Source organism: Phasianus colchicus, chromosome 6 (assembly GCF_987193195.1).
Source record: "Phasianus colchicus chromosome 6, bPhaCol1.hap1.1, whole genome shotgun sequence".
NCBI classification, from domain to species: Eukaryota; Metazoa; Chordata; class Aves; order Galliformes; family Phasianidae; genus Phasianus; species Phasianus colchicus.
The window spans coordinates 40,256,057-40,275,383 of NC_143441.1; the positions used below are offsets into that span (position 1 = coordinate 40,256,057).

Below are 19,327 nucleotides of genomic sequence, written 5' to 3' on the forward strand. Positions count from 1 at the left end.
CTGCTTTTCACCATACGAAAACACTATCAAGTTCTGAGCAGTTATATTCTGGCACAGTAAAGAAAGGATTAACTGCAGTTGCTGGATAGGTAAGTAAGACCAGAGAAGAACTTCTACACAGTACAAATCCATGGAGCTGGGCAAAAAAAAAAAAAAAAAAAAAGAAAAAAAAAAGGGCGAAATGAGGGTAAATATCAGGAGAAAATCCTTACTGGGGTGATGTATCAGATGGTGAAAGGCTCCCAGGGGAAGAAGCAGAATCCCCACTGCTCAACACATGTAAAAGCAGCACAGACAAAGAACTACAAGATAGGCTGCAGGGAAAAACTCAATATATAGTAAGAGGATGGTTCAGATGACCTAATAATATAACAGGATTTAAAGTGACTAGATAATTCTATTATCATTAACCACATTCACAGCAGTACAAGCTAAAACACTGTTGCTATGGTAATCAATCCTGACGTATTGGTGCAGAAAATGACTGCAATACAATGGCTGGAAAAGAATCGAACCCACACCTCTTATCCACAATGAATTAATGTGCCAGTCAGCTGGCTAACTATTGGACATGAAACTCTACATCCAGCTTCCCACAAGCCTTTTAAAATAGATAGTAAAGCATGGCCGAGTGTCTAACATTCAAATATAGGGTTCTGCTTAGCAAAGTCAGTTTAGATGCAAGGTTGGAGCAATGTGGTTTGTAGAAAACGCTGATGGAAACTTCTGAATTAGTCACAGGCGCTTGGAGTCCCCTTTTTTCTATTGGCTGGTTTCTCTTAGCCCAAAGTAAGCCACCACTGCTAAAAGGACAATGCATGCACACTCCTAATCACATGCTGCTAAAGCTCCATCTGATGAGAACATGAGAGCAGCTTGTTTTCCACATGGAAGGTAAGAAATAAAAGAAAGCTGAAGTGATTATTTCATCCATCCTTTTCTAAGTAGTTCTATAAACAATAAACTGTAATGAAAGAATCCTACTTTTATTCTCAACATCCATTCCTTTTTTTCTCTCAAAAATTCGCAGCTTTAAGATGAAAGCCACAGGGAAACAAAGCTCAGCAGTCTCTTTATCAAATATCATCATCACCAAATCAGTTCCATTTGTGCAGGAACACCATTACACTGCTGTAATGAAGTGCACACCTTAGTGCAATGGGAAATGGGTACGAGTTTCTCCATTCAGTTTCCCCCATTACTTACAGCAACAGTAAAGGAACATGTGGCAGGAAATCAGGAAGCTAAGCCTGGCAGTAGTAAAGTCCTTAAAGCCAGGAAAAATTCATGAACTCAAATTTCGAGAATAGAGTTAATCATTCCTGGTACCACTCAAATAGGGGTTGCTTGGATGTTTTTTAGTAAAACTGGAAAACTCTTATAAGTTGTTTTTGTGTGTTTTGGTTTATGGCAACTGAGAACTTAAAATAGGGCACTAATGCTCTTCCTCCAAAACAAAATTCTTTCAACTAAGACAACAGGAATTGAGTGGGAATGAAAGGCCAAATCACTCTAAAAAACCACTACATTCTCCCAGTTCTGTAATACAGAATAAAAGAGGTTGTAGTTGACATATTTAGGTAAAACTACAGGCATATGTGGATAGCTTCCACTCCTCAGAATTTCACAGCCATGTTTCCTTTCCAAAAATACTTTATCAAGGGAAGAAAGTATTTCTTTTGGCCTTTTAATGGTCTACATCACTGTTAAGAGAAATAATTCAAAGCAGACAACACAGAACTGAAAGTATATTCTAGATTATTTGAGCCATGTATTCAAAAAGGAACCTGTTTTCACCTGCAAATGCTGGCATTTTCATGTTACTCATTGTTTCATGCAGCAGGTCCATAGTCTAGTTTGAAAATCAATTATAAGCAAGCAAGTATACAAGAAGGTAAGAATAAAACCTTAAAATACTCACTTACAAAAATATCTGAAAAAGGCTAAAAATAAACCTACCTATTTCTTAAGAAAAGCCATTACAGCTGACCTTAAGGAATGCGTTATATTCAAAGTGAGAAGGAAAGTACATATGTCAAAGAAAAGGTAAGAGCAGCAGTAGTACTTTCAATATTCAAAAATATAAACAGAGCAAAACATTTGATAGATGTGCTAAACAGTTACCCTGCTGTATTAAAATTGCTTACATAAGATATATATTTTGTAAAATCTTGTCAAAGATAAGCATATAAAATGATTCAAGTTCTATCAGAACATTCTTGAGATGTTAGAACGTGCCTGGATTCTTGAGACATTTATCAACTGATGAAGATACACCCCTTAGATTGAAAGCAGTCTGTAAAATTCTGTATGTCTATTTTGTTTCTATTTTAATATATTTCATTAGTATTTTTCTTGGAATTTAAACAAAAATGTTCCTGCTTGTGTGAGTTTCAAGTCATTAGCGCCAAAACTCCAGCCAATGTTTCATGAGAAAATTACTGAATTGTGTCTGTTTATGATTATAACGCAGATTTCTCAAGAAAAATTATTCCCTCTTGAGCATTAAAAACTAAATGAGTATGAAAAACTAGAATGTGTTTAATGTGACCAAGGTAGCTTTTCCCGCCAAAATGCCTCAATTTAATCCAAAGTAATTTTTGAAAACTTAAACAAAGTCTAATAAAAGTTACTTCACTTCCAAAAATGACGTACGCTTACCAGAAAAGTCTGATATAAAACTATCATTAAAAAAATCCAAATTGCAAAGGCCAAGAATTTTACAATGCAACTGCTGTAAATAATTTCTTTTTTTTTTTTTTTTAATGGAAGTTCACGGATGAGTCAAAAAGAGCATGTGTGAGAAAGAGAAAGAAATCCCACAGCAACGGAGAAATTTAACTGAAAAATTAAATCAAGGAGCCAAAAGCAGACACACAGATGGTAAAAACTGGCAAAAATAAAAAGTAAAAATCATGCTCTTAAGTACCAACAGATGCAGTGACTTTAAAATATTACTCCTTGAGGATACACAAAGACAATAATCCCAGATTGTGATTTCTGGGACAGTCTACTGCTGCGCTCGAGCCACAAAACACACCGTATTGTGCAGAGAAAAATGAAGTGCCAGACGTGGAGATATCTGCACTGCCAGTCTCCGAAAATATAAGGGAAGAAAATTAAGCTATCCAGCACTGTGAAATTAATGTCTTCAGGAAAAAAAAAAAAAAAAAAAAGAGACAAGAGAGGTGACGTACAGAATTTCTCTGCAGGTTTATAATACTACAGGACTGAGCATGAATTGGTTATTTGAGCATTTTTGAAATGTTCTTTCCTGAAACTCTATTCCAGCTTCACAATCCAGATAGAAAGAAGCCTGAGCAACCTAGGGTCACCATTGTCAAACACTGCTACATGAAAAGCTTTTCCAACCTGAGCAATTCTATGATTCTATGACTAAACAAACCCAGCATCTTATGTCATTGCCATGGTTTCAGGCCAGCTGTAGTTAAAGCAAAGTCCAAGTCAAAAAAAAGAACATTATGTTTCTTCTAGCATGCAATGAAATTTATACTGGGCATTTTCTTCTCAAAAACTAAAGAAAATTACCATACAGGATAGATATAATAGTAGGAAGGTGGCCCAGAAAGGTGTAACTGGGACCAAGCAAGCCTCAGCAAGTGGCTGTATGCTTACTGACCACTCCAACCAAAGCCACATGCCATGCACTCATTCCCCCCAGATCCATGCCCCTCAACTGGCCTGGGTCTCAGCAAGCTGCAGCAGAAGGCAGGGCCCTGCAATCCTCACCATCACATATAACATCATAAGATGTCTCCTTCACACAGAGACCAGCGTGTGTGACCTTCAAATTACCAGCAAAACCAATCAATCTGCTTGAAGAAAGAATGAGTTAAGAGAGTCTTCCTGAAGAGAAAACTATTCCTATTGAGTACAAAATACTGCTGGGGTTACTTTCTGAACTCTGTGCTTTGTTGTTATAATTATTGCCTAGGAAATCAAGATAAATAAAAATGGCATGATGGAATACTCAGAGTAAGTTTCAATAATTCAAATAGAGATGCTCAGATATGACTGCTTTCTTTTGGGGCATTTAATTTAGTCTGTTCTCTGGATAAATGACTTGAAATTATAAGCAATCATGAATTCCTGCATATTAGGAAAGTAAAGATTTTTGAAGACAAATGAGGATGTCCACGAGGAAGAGGAAATTAAGTTTTGATATAAAGAGACTGAACATTGGCTCGCTGCCACCTGAAGAAATATTCGTAGGAACAGAGAGGTTTTGTTTATACTCAATACCTCACCCCATAGGTGTTTATTCCACAGTTTGTAAAAATATTTGCAATAAACAGCCAGAAGATACATTTATTTTTTTTCTTTTTGGAAATAGTTGCATGTATATGTATGCTGGCCTCAATATTAATTTCTAAACTGTGAAAACAAATAATGCCTTAAGTGGCAAATGTTCTAAAATAATGCAAATAGCAAACTCATTTTGCTCAGATTTATAAATAGATATCTCCAGGCTGAAAAAAAAAGAAAAAGAAAAAAAAAAAAAAGCATTAAAAATTAAATCCAAATGAAGTAATCATATGCAGCTGGCATGAAAGTGAATGATACCTTAATATGGAATTCTTAAAACATAACACACAAGAGATCAAAACTTAAAAGGAGTATTTATTTCTAAAGTAAAATCTTTACAGCAGTCTATTAAAGGAAATCTTCAGTTCATTAATACTTGTTGTGCCGCTTGCTTCACATGCTTCCAATCGATTACTTCCTCATGGAAGCATTAGTTCTGCTGTATTTATTTTAATTCTGTATACCCTGAGTGTGAAACATCTCTCTACCGGAGTCACAAAGCACTTTTCTTGCTCTGGTATAGGGACTGAGTGTAAATTCTCACCAGTGCCATCAAGGCAGCTGACAGTTGCTGGTTCTTATGAAAACATTTTTATTGTCAAATCAGATCCGATAAAAGGTTAGAAAAAAATAAAAAATTGCTTTTGCTTTGTATGTGAGACACACAAAATCAAATAACTTTTTAAAAACCCTTCCCAAACTACTTTCTTTTCTCTCTGCTCGCTCTCTCCCCCAGCCTTGGATACTACCTATACTGGCTGCGTCAGATGCAATTCCAAGTAGTTTCAAGATAAACTTAGGATGGACTTATTTTCAAATCAGTCAGTGAATGAATTGGCAAGGCTGGTCCATTATCTTCTTTTATCTTCCCGTTACACTGATGAAATAAATTAAAATCTCACAGTATAGCCCATCAACTAGGTTGTATTACGTAATTCCATTCACTGAGTTGCTGCACTCACTAAATCTTGCTGTGTCATTTCATGAAGAATCATGACATATCTCAAAGTATCCTATAAATTACATTAACCACTTAATACAGTCAAAAGAGGACTACATTCAATAATGAAATGCTCATACTTAAGCAATAAAATCAAGATTAAATTTGAAACCCAAAATAAAATAAAAAACCCAGACACATTACTCCATATAATTCAATTATTAACTCTAAGTTATACAGTTCCTTTCCCTTTTACAGCAAAGTGCAACCATGTCATTAAAATGACTTGTCCACACGAGCTTTTTAAAAAGAAAATGACTGTTATTTAGATCAACGGAAAATGAATTAATTATCTCTTTCACAGTTTTCAGGTCAAACTTGGCCTTCTTCTGTACGCATCTTCCTATCATTAATAATTCATAAAAGGAAAAAAATCACCCTGCCATAACTGAATAAATTAGATAAAGATAAGTTTCCCATTCAGATAAAATTTGTCATCTTCCCTTCCTCAAAATAAGCACTCTTGCTTTATTTCTGTTCTGTTTGGAATTAACTGACCTGCATGACTCTGCAGGGATTCATCTGAATCTCCTCTAAAACCTACAATGAGATGCAAAAAATGCTGAGCTCCTTCTCTGGATGGTACCTCGTTGCACTGTTTTGCAGAGAACAGTACAGCTTCCATTACAAATTTTAAATATAAATATTTCTTGAAAATAAGTAACATTAGCCATTTAGAAGACAATAATGTACCAGGAAGAAAATTTGACTATTAAAAAATAATAAAAAATGCAATTATTTTTCCGTTTCCAGTCAAGCAAACTCTAAAATGAAAATCAAATTAACTGAAAATTAAGTTAATTCAGGGCTTTAACTAAGGCCAGACTGACTCCTAATGTAGAGTTATAGTTTGGCTTGGCAGCAAAATCAAGGAAATTCTCAGTCTTCAATTTCCTTATGATTTGTAAGGAACAGAGGAAAAAAAACTGTAGTTGAGATAACTTCCCAATTTTGGATGGTCTTTCTGACAGAACATGAAAAAGGACAACGTCAAGACACCCGAAAACAAAACAGAAAAGGGGTTTGAGGAGCTGAGGTTTTGAGATGGCCTCACTTCTCTCCTAGGAAGAAAGGAAAAATCAGTTTGACAGAAATCTATATTACGAACTGCAAAGCAGGAATGCAGGAAGAAAAAAAAAAAAGAAAAAAAAAAAAACAAGAAAATGAGAATACAAAATGAAAGCTTTTTCTTTCATTTAAAATATCAATATCATATACTACCAGTACCATCTTCTGAAACAAAAATGCAAAATTTCATCTTAAACAGCAGTGGTGTGTATAATCATTTACATATTTACACTTCAGTTAAAAGGCTGGAATGCAGACTGAGCAGAATGTTAATTTTAAATTAAGAAGACCAAGGGCAAGAGAGAATCCTCTATAGGCACAATTAACAGAATTGGTTTAATACACTTAAAACTTTTAACCTTGTGGTCTTTGAAGCAAACAGTGGAACTGCATCTATTTCAGGTTTGTACAGAAGGGCTGCACAGCCCCGAAAAGTTTTATAGCGTTGTAAACTAATGAAATAAATTATTTTAATTTGGTGAGATCTATTTTCATTAACTGTATTGCCCTCTAAGGGAATGAGGACAAATTTTAATTTTCCTAATGCATCCCACTCTCGTGTTCCTTTGGCACAGCATGAGCTCTGTGCCCAATGCTGTGGCACTGCCGGCACCTCCAGCAGCTCCTTGTGCTGCCCACTGTGGCTCTTGAGGATGGCAACAAGCATGTTGTGAACACAGCAAGACTATTGCTATTACAAACAGCTAGCTGGGATACAACAACAGGTGTGTCTGCACTGACAAGAAAACATACTAAAAGATAAAGCTCCTCCACAACATAATGAAAGAATGGGAAAACAAGTTTTTAAAAGCAGAGGAGGAAGACCTCAAACATTCCTTGGACGCAGCGCTCTTCTGTGCACAGCAAGACACTTTCAGGACCTTAACTGACCTGCTATCAGAGGCAGACAGCAGTCAAGGAAGCCAGAGGTAGTACTATGCTGCAAAGTATTTTGGAAAAGATAGGAAAAATAACAGCAGCAATTTATTTAAAGTTTCTTAGAGAATCAGCATGTAATTTAAGAGTACGACATACCATCCATGGCACCAAAGTTTAGTTACCATTAATTACTATAACAGCATGATTTCTTAAATACTTTGGTCTAAAAGGGCAGGAAAATGGCAGAGCATGGTTAACAGCTACCCTAAAAAGGCCAATACTCTTCAGAAAGGCGGAACAGAGGTCATGTTTAGACTTCAGCCCAGCCCATCTACACTCCTATGAGTATGTCCATGTCTATAAGATTGACCATTAATGATACACACCTGAATGTGCTGCATGTTTTTTCTACTGATCGTTAAAATCCATTAGTTGTTATTGTTGTTCCATTTGTTTTGTTTTGCAAAATGAATTCTTCTATATATATGCATATACACATTTAATTGCAAAGTACTATTTTCTCTCCACATACACAACTACATTCTGCCACTGCATTAATATCTACACAGCAGCACATAACCGAGCACAGGCTGTAGCCCCAAAACTGTCTCGCCTATTTAATACACAGTATGAAATGACAGATTATTTTTGAAGGAGAACAAGATAGATGCCAGCATGAAATACTGTTTATAAAAGCAGCACTACTACAGCTGTCCCCAAGCAATAAAGCTGTTTATTCCAACATCCTATCTCATATAAACTGAAATGCTCAGCACTGAAAAATAACTTCAAGGCTGTTCATAACTCCAAGACAAATAAGAAAAAGAAACTCTTTTCCAAAATATACAATTAAGATCACGTCTATAAATGTCCATTTTGCATAAAAATGTACAGACTTTTAAATTCCATGTTAATATTTTCTTAAAACCAGTACATACTATAGTTTGAAATTTGAAATTTTAACTCTGTACCTGCTGATGTGTTATTACGAAGATGGGCCTTTCCATCTAATGTTTCTTTTTCTGTAGTTACATATGCATTTGGAGAATATTAATACGTGCATTCATATACTCACATCTAAGCTACATGCAGAATGCAGAGATTCTTCTGAATCCAGAATACATGACAACATATTCCAGCAGGAAAACTGTTAGATGGATTTTAGATTTTAGTGAAAGAAAGTAATCTGGAACTGAAGCCATGGAAGTAGCTCAGAGGGGTCCAGTCTGGAAGCTCGTTGGCTGTCCTCATACACACTTTGACTTGAGACAGACCTGAGACTCTGCTACTGAACAGTAGAGAGCTGGGGATATTTCTGCAGGTTCTCAAAATGTAAACAGCTAAATACAGGTTTCTCATTTTGGAGTTTATTTTGCACATTAGTGTTTTTTAATGTAATAATGATGATTACTATGTTAATAGTAATAATAATAGGAAGAGAGTATTGAAAAAGTAAACAGAATAAAAATTTTTTGGTGTGGTCATACAAGGATTAGCAGTACCTCATATCATATTCTTCTGGGAAGTCAAAAGCATCATAAAGCATCCCAAAGGTATGATTAGTCAAAACAGTTATGTTCTAATGTTTATATTATATTAATTACAACATATCATATTGTAATGTATTTTATAATATAACCTTCATACATACATATAATTACACCTCTGTTTAAACATGGCTTCAAGGAATCAAGGTGCTCTTTGGCAGCCAGATGGGGCATTTCACTGGTCCAGAGGTAAATGCAGCTGCTGCCCTCGCTAAAACATAAGCACTCCTCTTGTGCTCAGTGTGGGAGCCAAGCAAGCACTTTCAGCTTATATTTCAGCTGGGGCTTTTAGCTCCTGAGCTAAAGTACTTAACATTGTGCAAATGTATGAAAATAACGAGGGGAGGAGGTACCTATTTACCTATAGTAGCAGCAGCTAAAAGAAAACAATCTTGTGCTAAATCAAGTTTTCCACCTTCTTCATGATACACAAGAGAAAAGAAACAATTGCCAAGAACCCTCCTGGTGTAGTAAAAATGCTGAATTTGCACATGAATGTGCGACTATGGAGACTAAACACTTGCAGGGGCACCTTGAGGCCTGATCAGCTCTTTGGCTAGCATACACTGTATGTGAATCCTCTATCACTGCTGGCCACTTATTCTGTCTGCCCGTAGTTACAGCTATGGCCTAATATTTAATTCAGTGTCACATGCTAAGTACCGCCTTTCTTGTCAGGGGACACCTATAGCTCTGCTGCAGAGACACAATAAACCACATGAGAAAGATGGGCTCTGCTCACCGCCTCCTGGCTGGACCTGGTCACTCAGTGAAGATCTCAACTCTCTCCCCAAAAAAAGAGACGGGCCCCTGTATTAGGCCTGGAGCTTTGAACATATCTATCTTTGTGACAGAAGTGCGTTCTATTGAACATGACAAGCTTTACAACCATGCTTCTGTCTTACATTTTATCTGTTGTTATTGTTCTATATTCATTAAGGTTATCACAAGAGACAAATTACAAAATTATGTACTCAATAGGGAAGAAAGCAAGGAGACTCTGGCATTGCACAGAACAACAAATAAGAGACTAAGAGTAAAATCTGACTAGTCCTTTTACCAAATCTTAAATTAGCAGAATTCCTAATGATGATAATTTTTCCTGAAGTTTCTATCTGTACATGTGAACAGTTTCAGTTAAAAAGCAGCCTGCAGCCCCACAAGCCTCTCCATCTTCTGTTCATGAAGCACAGAAATTGCAGACCTTGATGTTGTATAGTTACAGAAATAGTGGAGAAATAAATAAATAAATAAATGAAGAACAGCTGTCGGACAAGGACAAACACAAAAGAGGCACATGAGTGAAAATAAAGATGATTATATGCATTAGCTATAACCCTATATAACATTCAGAAATAAAAAGAAAAAAAAAAAAAGGCCTGCATTTCTACCTTCTATCCTTGTATTAAAATACAAAATAGAAGTAGGGCTTTTGTTGAAAAATTTGACAACATGGTTAAGATGCAGCATAAGAATCCAAAGAAAATTAATGATTCAAATTCACCGATCTACCTCTAAAGCTCCGATTTTCTTTTTTCAACAGATAGTTCTGAAATGCACTAATTTATACCATCTGAATGTTTTTAGAGAGTCTATTCAATCACATTAAAAGCAAGCCTTATTTTGCTGAAAATAACAGCTGAAGGCAGATACTCTGTAGATGGAGATATAAAACCGTATGCTATTTGAATGTCTGATCTCATTGTTGAAAAAAGAACCTGAGAAACTGTATAAGATCACTGGATAGATGTCACAAACAACTTACAGAGTGTTCTGCACAGCAAATATCTGCTCAAGAGGATAGCAGTAGTAAACACTTCTCTTCCCATTTCAGGATAAAATTTAGTTGCTTTCATCTCTGGCTTTGGTTGCTACTTGGAAGCTACAGGGATTTTAGGCATCAGACCTGTTCTTCAATAACAGGCATGAAATTTCACTTCATTTCCTGCCTTGCTCTCATTCACTGGCAAGTACACATATGTACAGATATACATCAAATACATATGTATTTATGCACAAGTTTAATTGAACAAATCTCTTTATATTTGGAAATCTGATCAACTGCTTCCAAATGAAGCAGGGTAGTTGTATAATTTTCCTTTCCTGCTGTTCTTGCCCCTTTTCCCAGTACTGAGAACAGCAGGGTGCTCTTAATCCTTCTGCAAAAATAGGCTTTTGCAGTAGAGCACCGAATATACTATTTCAGTTCAAGTTTTCTTGGTTGCTAACAGTTTCAATATTTGACTAATGAAACTAAAATGACCACACAAGAGAAGTGTTCTGTATACTTAAACTTCAGAAATTGGTGAAAAGTTTAACTCTTTCTTATGTTCCCTTTTCATGTCTCTCTGTTATAAAACAGCATGATTCCAGATTTGATCAGACCTTGAGCAAGTCTTTAGGTAAGCTCAAGAAAAAATAGATTTCTCAAACGAAAGTGACATTACCATGTAGTTGAATACATTTGGAAGGAAGTAAGATATCTCAAGTCATACCTCAAAGCTTGGTTGCTGTGGGAGAAAAAATAATATTGTGGAGGGGAAGGCAAAGAACAAAAACAACTTTTTCTTTTCCTAAAATATTTGAGAATTAAGTTAAAGCTCACAAATGTTGTCACTTGTATTTAGCAATCTACAGAACAGAATGAGTGAAATTACTGAGTGAAGCAGTAAAAAAAAACAAAAAAAAAAAAACACAGGGCTTACCTTTCTAAAGTTATTTGAAAGTGGTCTCTGGATATTTGATTTTATGGTAGTAAGGTGATTTTTGGGTACAAACAATTTCACATAACTGACTTCATGGTCATGAAAAATGTCAAAGCTTTCTGGGAATTACACTGATCAATTTGCCCTGTGGACAGGTGGAGAACTCTGGAACTAAACTGGGAACAAACCTCAGGCAGAAGTAGCTAACCAGCATATACAAACAGAACGTCTTAAAGGATGCAGGAGGCAGAATTAATCTTTTCCACTTCTTTGATGTATCACTCCAATTTAGCAGAGCCCTAGTAAAGCACAATAGGTAGGAGCAAAAGCAATTACTTCAAGGAATTTTAACAGGCTCTAAGCATTCCTCCATTTAAGGCACTAAAACTTACACAAATCTACAGAAGTATTTCTCTAACAACTACTAGAACATTTCTAATTCTGTGCTTTGATTAGTCCCTGCTACAGCAGCCTATAATGATTTCCTAGAAAGGAGGTGTCTTGCAGTTCCATCTGCAGAACAGGCTGTGATGTTGCAAGATTACCGTTTGCTCTATGGTTCTGCTTATTGGAAATGAGGCATTGCCCACATAAAAATAACTTCGGCACATCACACCTTCCCTCCTCAAAGTGCAATTCCAGTAAATGTTCATGTATGGTAGAAGCTGACAATGATCATCCTGAAGTTGTTGGCTTTTTCTTCTCCTTGTATTCAAAAAGAGGAGGTGTGGAAAATTTGAGAGAAGCAATTCAGCCCAAACCCAGACAGCCTTTCCTAACAACAAGCCTCTGGAGCCTGCAAGACAAATGTAGCACTTACTATCTAGTCCGCAGAGTCACAGAGGGAAGTTGGACAAGGACTGTCACCACTCTTGGAATCTGTCAGTCCTGCACAACTGGTTTCTTAGCACAGCCCAACACCTCTGGCCAGACATGGTGTCTGCTACTTCTTATGCACATGCTGTGCATAGGAATAGGGCTGGAAGTCACTAAATGAACTGACTTTGCCAGGTCAGCAAACTACACTGCAACCTCCTTGTTTGAGTCTCTCCTTTCTGCATCTGCTCTCAGATTATCCATTTCCACTGACAAGCATTTCTATGGTGTTGAATACAGAGCTTCAGCTAAGAGAATGAAAGAGGATAAGGCAAATGATGTTGTAAGAAAAGTGCTTTGCAAACCTAAATACAGAAAGCTTATAAACTGAAAGACATTTTTCAATGAGTAATATGCTTAGAAGCCAGGGTAAGATAGGACTGGCCTTTTGTCTCCAGCACAATTAGCTCATCTATTTGTAGTTTCCAGCACAGGCATTGGATACACACACAACTTGTTACTTGTTTTTTTAGAAGAGCAAGAACGTGATTGTGTTCTGAAAATTCTGGTTCAGTTATTAACAGGCTTTCCAGATTCAAACTAAACAAAAAGCAAACAAAAGTGAAAGGCCAAACCAGATTGGAGGGGGGGGGAAAGGGGAGGGAAAGAAAGCCCACAGAGGACACTGAAAAAGATATCAGAGATCAAACCCCAAAACCAAAGGGAATTTCTCTCTGCATTTCCTTCACTCTCCGCTAGGCCTTTCCCTCTCTTTCCGCAGAGCTCTGCATCTCCCCTTTCTCACTTCCTGTTCATATCCTGTTAAACAGCTTTCAGCCTAATTAATTATCCTGCTGGCATGAAATGGCAAAGGTATAGGCAAATTCAAAAGAACACATCAAAATAATGGATCCTCCTCTCTCTTTCAAAAAGGAATAAAAGAAAGACCAGAAGCCAAAAACTTGTTCAAACGAAATATAAAACTTGCAAATTCCGATTTCAACAAGTTAGCCAACAAAACATACACTTTCAGACTACCATTTACCTAATTTGTGAATAAATTGAACTAGGTAAGCCATTCAGAGACCAAAATCAGCAGAAAATGTAATACTTCTTTGAACATGGATTCCCATGTATTAAAATATTCATGTATCCAACATTCTACAGGAAGATCACTATTAAGACTCCTAATCCAACCTCTTTTGCTGAGACAACAGCTTTACTAACTGCCACAGTGAAAATCTAATGATGCTTGAAGCATGCCTCGAAAACATCAAACAGCACCAGCAGGGAGACACCTCCAGCTCAGGGCACCAATGTTCCTCTTTCAGCACAGAGGCAGCAGCTGAACTCACCCACACTAGCTGTGTCCACTCTGAGGGGAAAACAGCAATGAAATTGCCACTGTGGGTCCTGCCACGGAACGTGCAGGGGAAAAAATACCAGGACCAAGGGCAGAGTTCCTTCTGTATAAAATAAATTCTGTTTTCACATCCTACTGCTATAAAATACAAACCTTATACATTTACGCTCAATGCAAAATCTCAACATTGTATAAGGAAGAAACATAAGGAAGTAGCCCTTATATTCATCATTCTTTATATGGAGTTGCTGTTATAGCTCCAGTCTCCATAATATAGATGCATTAGCATTGTACATTTCAGGACATTTCTTGAAAAATTTGAGACAAATACATCACATGACTGCTAAGTAATATTAAGTTCAGTCCTTTCACCTTCTAGGACTATCAACTTAATAAAGAAAATAATAATAAAGAAAAATTAAGTCAAAATTACTCAGTGTTTCAAAAACTCCAAAATAATGAGAGGTAGAAATGTACACTAAATAAACAAGATAGCAGTTTCTTCTAATTTATAATCAACCTGTGTTGCAAGGGTATGAACAACAAAATATTTCAAAGTACAATGTCAAAATTGATTTATATTTGGCTTCTTTGTAGTAATATTATTAACTTTCATCTGCAAAACATTTATCAAAATTATACTCTGTAAATAAATTAATTCTGTTGGTGTTGGTTGTGAAGAACAGCAGCACTCCATATACTACATAAATGGGTGTGTGACTCAAAAAGGAAATAATTTGCAGCTGTCTATTTTCAGTCTTAACGCAGTATTTTGGAAGCAGACACAATCCCCTACAAATTCAGTCAGTGTATTTCTGGTACTTGAATCTCACTTAGAGACCCAATATCACATAAGAATATACTTTTTTTTCTTTTTTCTTTTTTTTTTTTAATATTTTGCAGTAGCATAAAGATTAGATTGATAAAGTAATATATATATATACATATATATTACCTGTTCTTGCCTCTCCAGCCACTTGTCCACCATGGGATGACTGGCACTTAACGATGAACGAGCATTGTCTCTCTGAAATTGGTTAGACCAGCTACTAGTATCTCGTGGTAGGCTTCTGTAGTTTTCATCTTTCTATTTTAAAAGAAACAAAAAAGTATCTTATAAAAAAAACAACCAGTCCTTGCACATTAACAATGCAGCTGGTTATTAAAATCATACAAAGAGAACAAGGACAAAGGAGAAAGCAGGTCTGGCTGGTCTCAAGGACCAGAACATACAACTTGACTGCTTGGTGTGTGCATAAAGATATTCCATGTCAAGAGCTCCCCCTCCTTAGCACCTGAGAAGTCCAAACACAGCCTTCAGTGGGTTTGTTGCTCCCATTTGTGCTTCACTACTGGCCTTTTCCAACTTTAAACCTCTAGTGCAGAGACTTCCCAAGTACGTACTCCATCAGGCTTTCAGAATACCCAACTCCTTAAAAAAACAAACACACCATACAACCTTCCCACTAGAAACACGTAAGTCCAATGCAGAATTTCTCCAAGTCAGTATGTTTTGCAGTTAAAGGTGTCTCCTTGCTCCAGCTATGCTCCTTTCCACTGGTAGAGAGTTCAAAATTGGAATTTCTCATCCCACATCATAAGGAAAGATTATAACTGGTGATATACTTCTTTCCCCTTCTCAGTATTAAGTGTTATTGTGTAACATATAAGGTAAAGAATTAACACTTGAAACTTGTTATCAAGTTTTTATGTTATCTCATATTAGAGGGTTTTTTTCCTTGTTTCTGTTTGCTTGGTTTGCTGAAAGTAAACAAATACAGCCATATTTGTAAATCTAGCAGACAGAGATTGTGCCAATGGAAATACACATGTCACATTGAGACAGACTTTTCAGTCTTTTCAATGGACAAGTTACAGTTTCAATTTTCTTCCCCACATACACATATTCCTCAGCCTCTATGGTACTTTATCCTTATGAAGTCTGATCACTAAAAACCAATAAAAACACAAGAGGTAGATCTTTAATGTTAGGAGTTACCCTTAGCTCAAAGTCAAAAATTGATCATTTATACAATTTCCTCCAATTAAAATATATGGAACTGAAATTCTCCTTAGCCTTGAAAAAGTAGATCAAAAAAGCAGTAAATATACTATAAGGATAAGCAGACCATTTTTTTTTCCAGTCAATATTTGTCTATCTTAATTCCAATTCAGACAATTTAGAAGGAACATCTATTTCTTACCCATTCCTGAGCAAGTAAATTACAGTTATAGTGCCACATATTTAACAATATTACTGAATTCAGGAATCTTGAAAATCTCTCTAAAAAAAAAAAAGTGACAAAAGAAAATACCAAAAGGCCACCACCTAAAAACATCAGTGTACCATGGTAGTTAAATACTTTTTTTCTACTTTATTTATTACCATTTAAAATCAATACTTCATTCCATCATCATAAGTATTTCCTTCCCCACTTAGGCTATCGATATTTATTTTGTGTAGCACAGTATTCATCCAATACTCTAAAATACGGACTGTAGCATCAGTTCCCCTACAACTGCATCTTACAGTTTGATTTCTTACAAAGCTATGGCATTTTTCCTAGGAAACTGAGCTCTCGTTATAACTGTGATAAAAAGAATTTTCAAGGGCTTCCTTGATGAGAGCAGGTTTTTTTCCTTACTTATTAAACTTAAGCCTTCTTATTTGATGACAAGTTCTTTTTTTTTTTTTTTTGAAAGAGATTTTGTAGTAGAAAAGAAATAATCAATTTCAAGATATTAAAGCTTGAATTCAACCAGCACAAGATTGTAAAAATACATCTGCACAAGTAACCAGCTGAACAAATCCTCATCATAAATTAGCTTAATCTCCTACAAACAAGTAAAAACTTCATATCTTTCAACTATTAAAATTTTCCACTTTTCCAGTGTGATTAAGCACACAGCAAACAGCCTCTTGCTTAGGAGAGGGAGAGTGGAAGCTGATGCTTTGTACAACTGTCCCTCTACAGAGCCATAAAGGACAGGAAGCAGCATTGATTTTTTCCTAATGCTGCTCTTATTCCATTCTCCTCCAGAGACAGAGGTGGCACAGTTCCTATCAGCCAAAACAACAATTTCTCTTGCTCAAATTTCTGAAAAGGTATAACAACAAAATCAAGATCTGGACAAAGAAATAAAGGAGGATCGTTTTATGCACAAAAACACTCCATTCAGTTGGTGCATGAGTTACTGTTATCTGACAGTAACCTGTTGTCAGACAGATCATCACCCCATCTGAATGGACATTTTTGCGTCCTACGTAATGAGATGTTTCCTGTGTCTTCGTATTTTATAGATAATTCCATTTTTCTATTGATTCATGTTTACAATTTTCAGTACAAACATTTAAAGCAAACTTCTTTTGTCTATGCTACACAAAGATTTCCCCTATGCAACATCTACCAGCCATGTACAGCGGAAATTTTTGCAAGAGTGAAAGAGAAAGAAAAAAAGATAAAAACTCATCCAAGGACGTGTTCAGGGAAGTATCCTTCAGTCATCCAAATGCTAAGTGGCACTGATCTGAGTAATGCAGGACAGCAGTACTGCTTAAGTTTATACTGGAACCTCCTGCTGTAGATTGTCTTAAATGCCACAGCACACAGTGCAGATGAAATTATTTATGCTAGTAGCAAGTTAAACTGGGCCTCTGTTTGATGAAGACGACATTGTCAGAAATTCTGCAAGGAGTTCATGCCTAGTAACACCTGTACTGGCCAGAAGAATATATTCCTCCCATTTACCAAAATATTTTGCTGTAGTCCACTTTCATAGAAGACTGCCTTTGTCCTGCTGAGATGCACACCAGTACTTTTTACACAGGAGGCATCCAAAGTTACTCATCAACTTTTTAGATAGCAGAAACAAAAGCTGGAACAGGGCAGAGATGCAGCCTCTTTGCAGCTCAGCTCAAAATATCACTACTATCAGCACGTAACAAAAAAACTTCATCAGGGCTGGAATCATACGCAGTTTTGCTGGTGTTACCCGAACAGCAAAATGTTAGAAAAGCAACCTGCCATAGGTAAGCACCACACTCCTTTCTTTGTTGCTGAACCAGTTGCAAAGCTGACATCTAAAGCAAACAAACAAACATGCATTCTGTAAAATATGCCAATGATAACCTAGACCGTTTTTCTTCCATTCAGCATGATTCGGCATTAGCATGCCTGCTCCAAACATCCAACTGGAAAGGTGTGTGCTGCTTTTAACTTCAATACCATTAAGAAAAGATTTTATAGTGCAGAAGCCATCAGGGTCACACAGGGAATTCTCATTTCTTCCGGAGCTGCAGCTGGAAGCCCTCGTGGGACTGGTACTGACACGCATCATCAGTTACAATTAAATGCAGTAATTTTTTTTTTTTAAAAAAAGGTTCTTTCTCAAACATCTTTGGGGACTGTGGGCAATGGCAAGTTTATGATATTTGAAATGAAAATTGATCAATATAACTCTAAAACTGTCAAATCACCACATTTATATATTATAGTATATAATGCTACTGTACTTAATAGTAGCATTTTGCAGTATTTTTAATGAGGATACAGAATCCAACTCCTTAAGATTTAGTTCAGTGTTCTGTCCCTGCAGGGCTTTGCTGGAGGCTTGGGTTAAAGGGACAGCAGTGAAGTGCTTTTGCTGTGCTTTTAATTTCAGACGATTTGCAATATATAACAAGCTTCTCATCAAAGACTTTGTAGCTTGTAGATAAAATGATGCCTTATTATGATCCGTGTACTTTAATTACTGGCTGTCAGTGCATAAACTCATTAGTGATTGTAACCTGCACTTGTACCACTAAAGACTCCCAGCATAACTAACACAACCAAAAATGTCCTTCACACCACATGGTGACACATCCCTGCCCACTATCTCATTTGCCACTACACCTATTTCCAAATAGTGAAGCAGTAGGGTATTTTTCATCTGCTTTTGCCTTATGTATGTCTAATGCAAAGTGTAATGAGTTTTTGGTGTTTTATTTCTATATGGACATACAACAGGAGGTAAAAAGGTTGAAGACCTCTTCGTGGCAATTCTCTGGAAGGAGATCCAAAGATCTCTACCACGCTTCCCCTTAAGCTATTTCTACAGCAAGTCATTCACCTCTTGTTCAGGACCTTCAAAACAAGCAACCACTTGGGGCTCTGAAAATGTTCGGCTGTATCTTTTTTTCATGTATGCAGAACATTTTGGAAAAGGGTTTTTGTTTTTTTGCTTTTGATACCATGTGACAGTCTCAGATTGATACCTCCATGCTGAAGAGAGATGAGATGTTGTTGAATCCTTTGAAGTTACTATTTCATTTGACCAGCTCAGGGCAAGTGTCTGTGAATATATTAATTGGCTGAATGACTAAAAAGGCTGCTCTTCTTTCTTTTTTATGCTCCACTCTGTCCATGCTAGACATTGGTCAGTTTGATGTCACACGCTAATTCTAAAGGCAGCAAACAAAGCACTTTTATGTAAATACAGATCTGTCTGATACAAATCTCTGTTTACTAACACAGTAATACATATACACTCATTTTTGCGTGCCCTCTGAAATTTCAGTAAACAGACTCCTGTTTATTTTGTTGTACTGGGTTTTTGTTGCTTTATGACTTAAGTAAGTGAA

At 36.4% G+C, this 19,327-nt stretch overlaps 1 protein-coding gene across 16 annotated transcripts in view; it reads right to left on the minus strand.

Annotated features, from left to right (window-relative positions):
• PARD3 (par-3 family cell polarity regulator) overlaps nucleotides 1-19,327 on the minus strand; it is a 429,965-nt gene that overhangs the window by 234,607 nt on the left and 176,031 nt on the right. For 13 of the 16 annotated variants that reach the window (XM_090143091.1, XM_031616025.2, XM_090143083.1 and 10 more), the window contains one exon: nucleotides 14,660-14,791. The exons of the other annotated variants lie outside the window; for them this stretch is intronic. In XM_090143091.1, coding sequence (XP_089999217.1) covers nucleotides 14,660-14,791 — 132 coding nt within the window. The remainder of the gene's footprint in view (nucleotides 1-14,659; nucleotides 14,792-19,327) is intronic. 16 annotated transcript variants of the gene reach the window in all.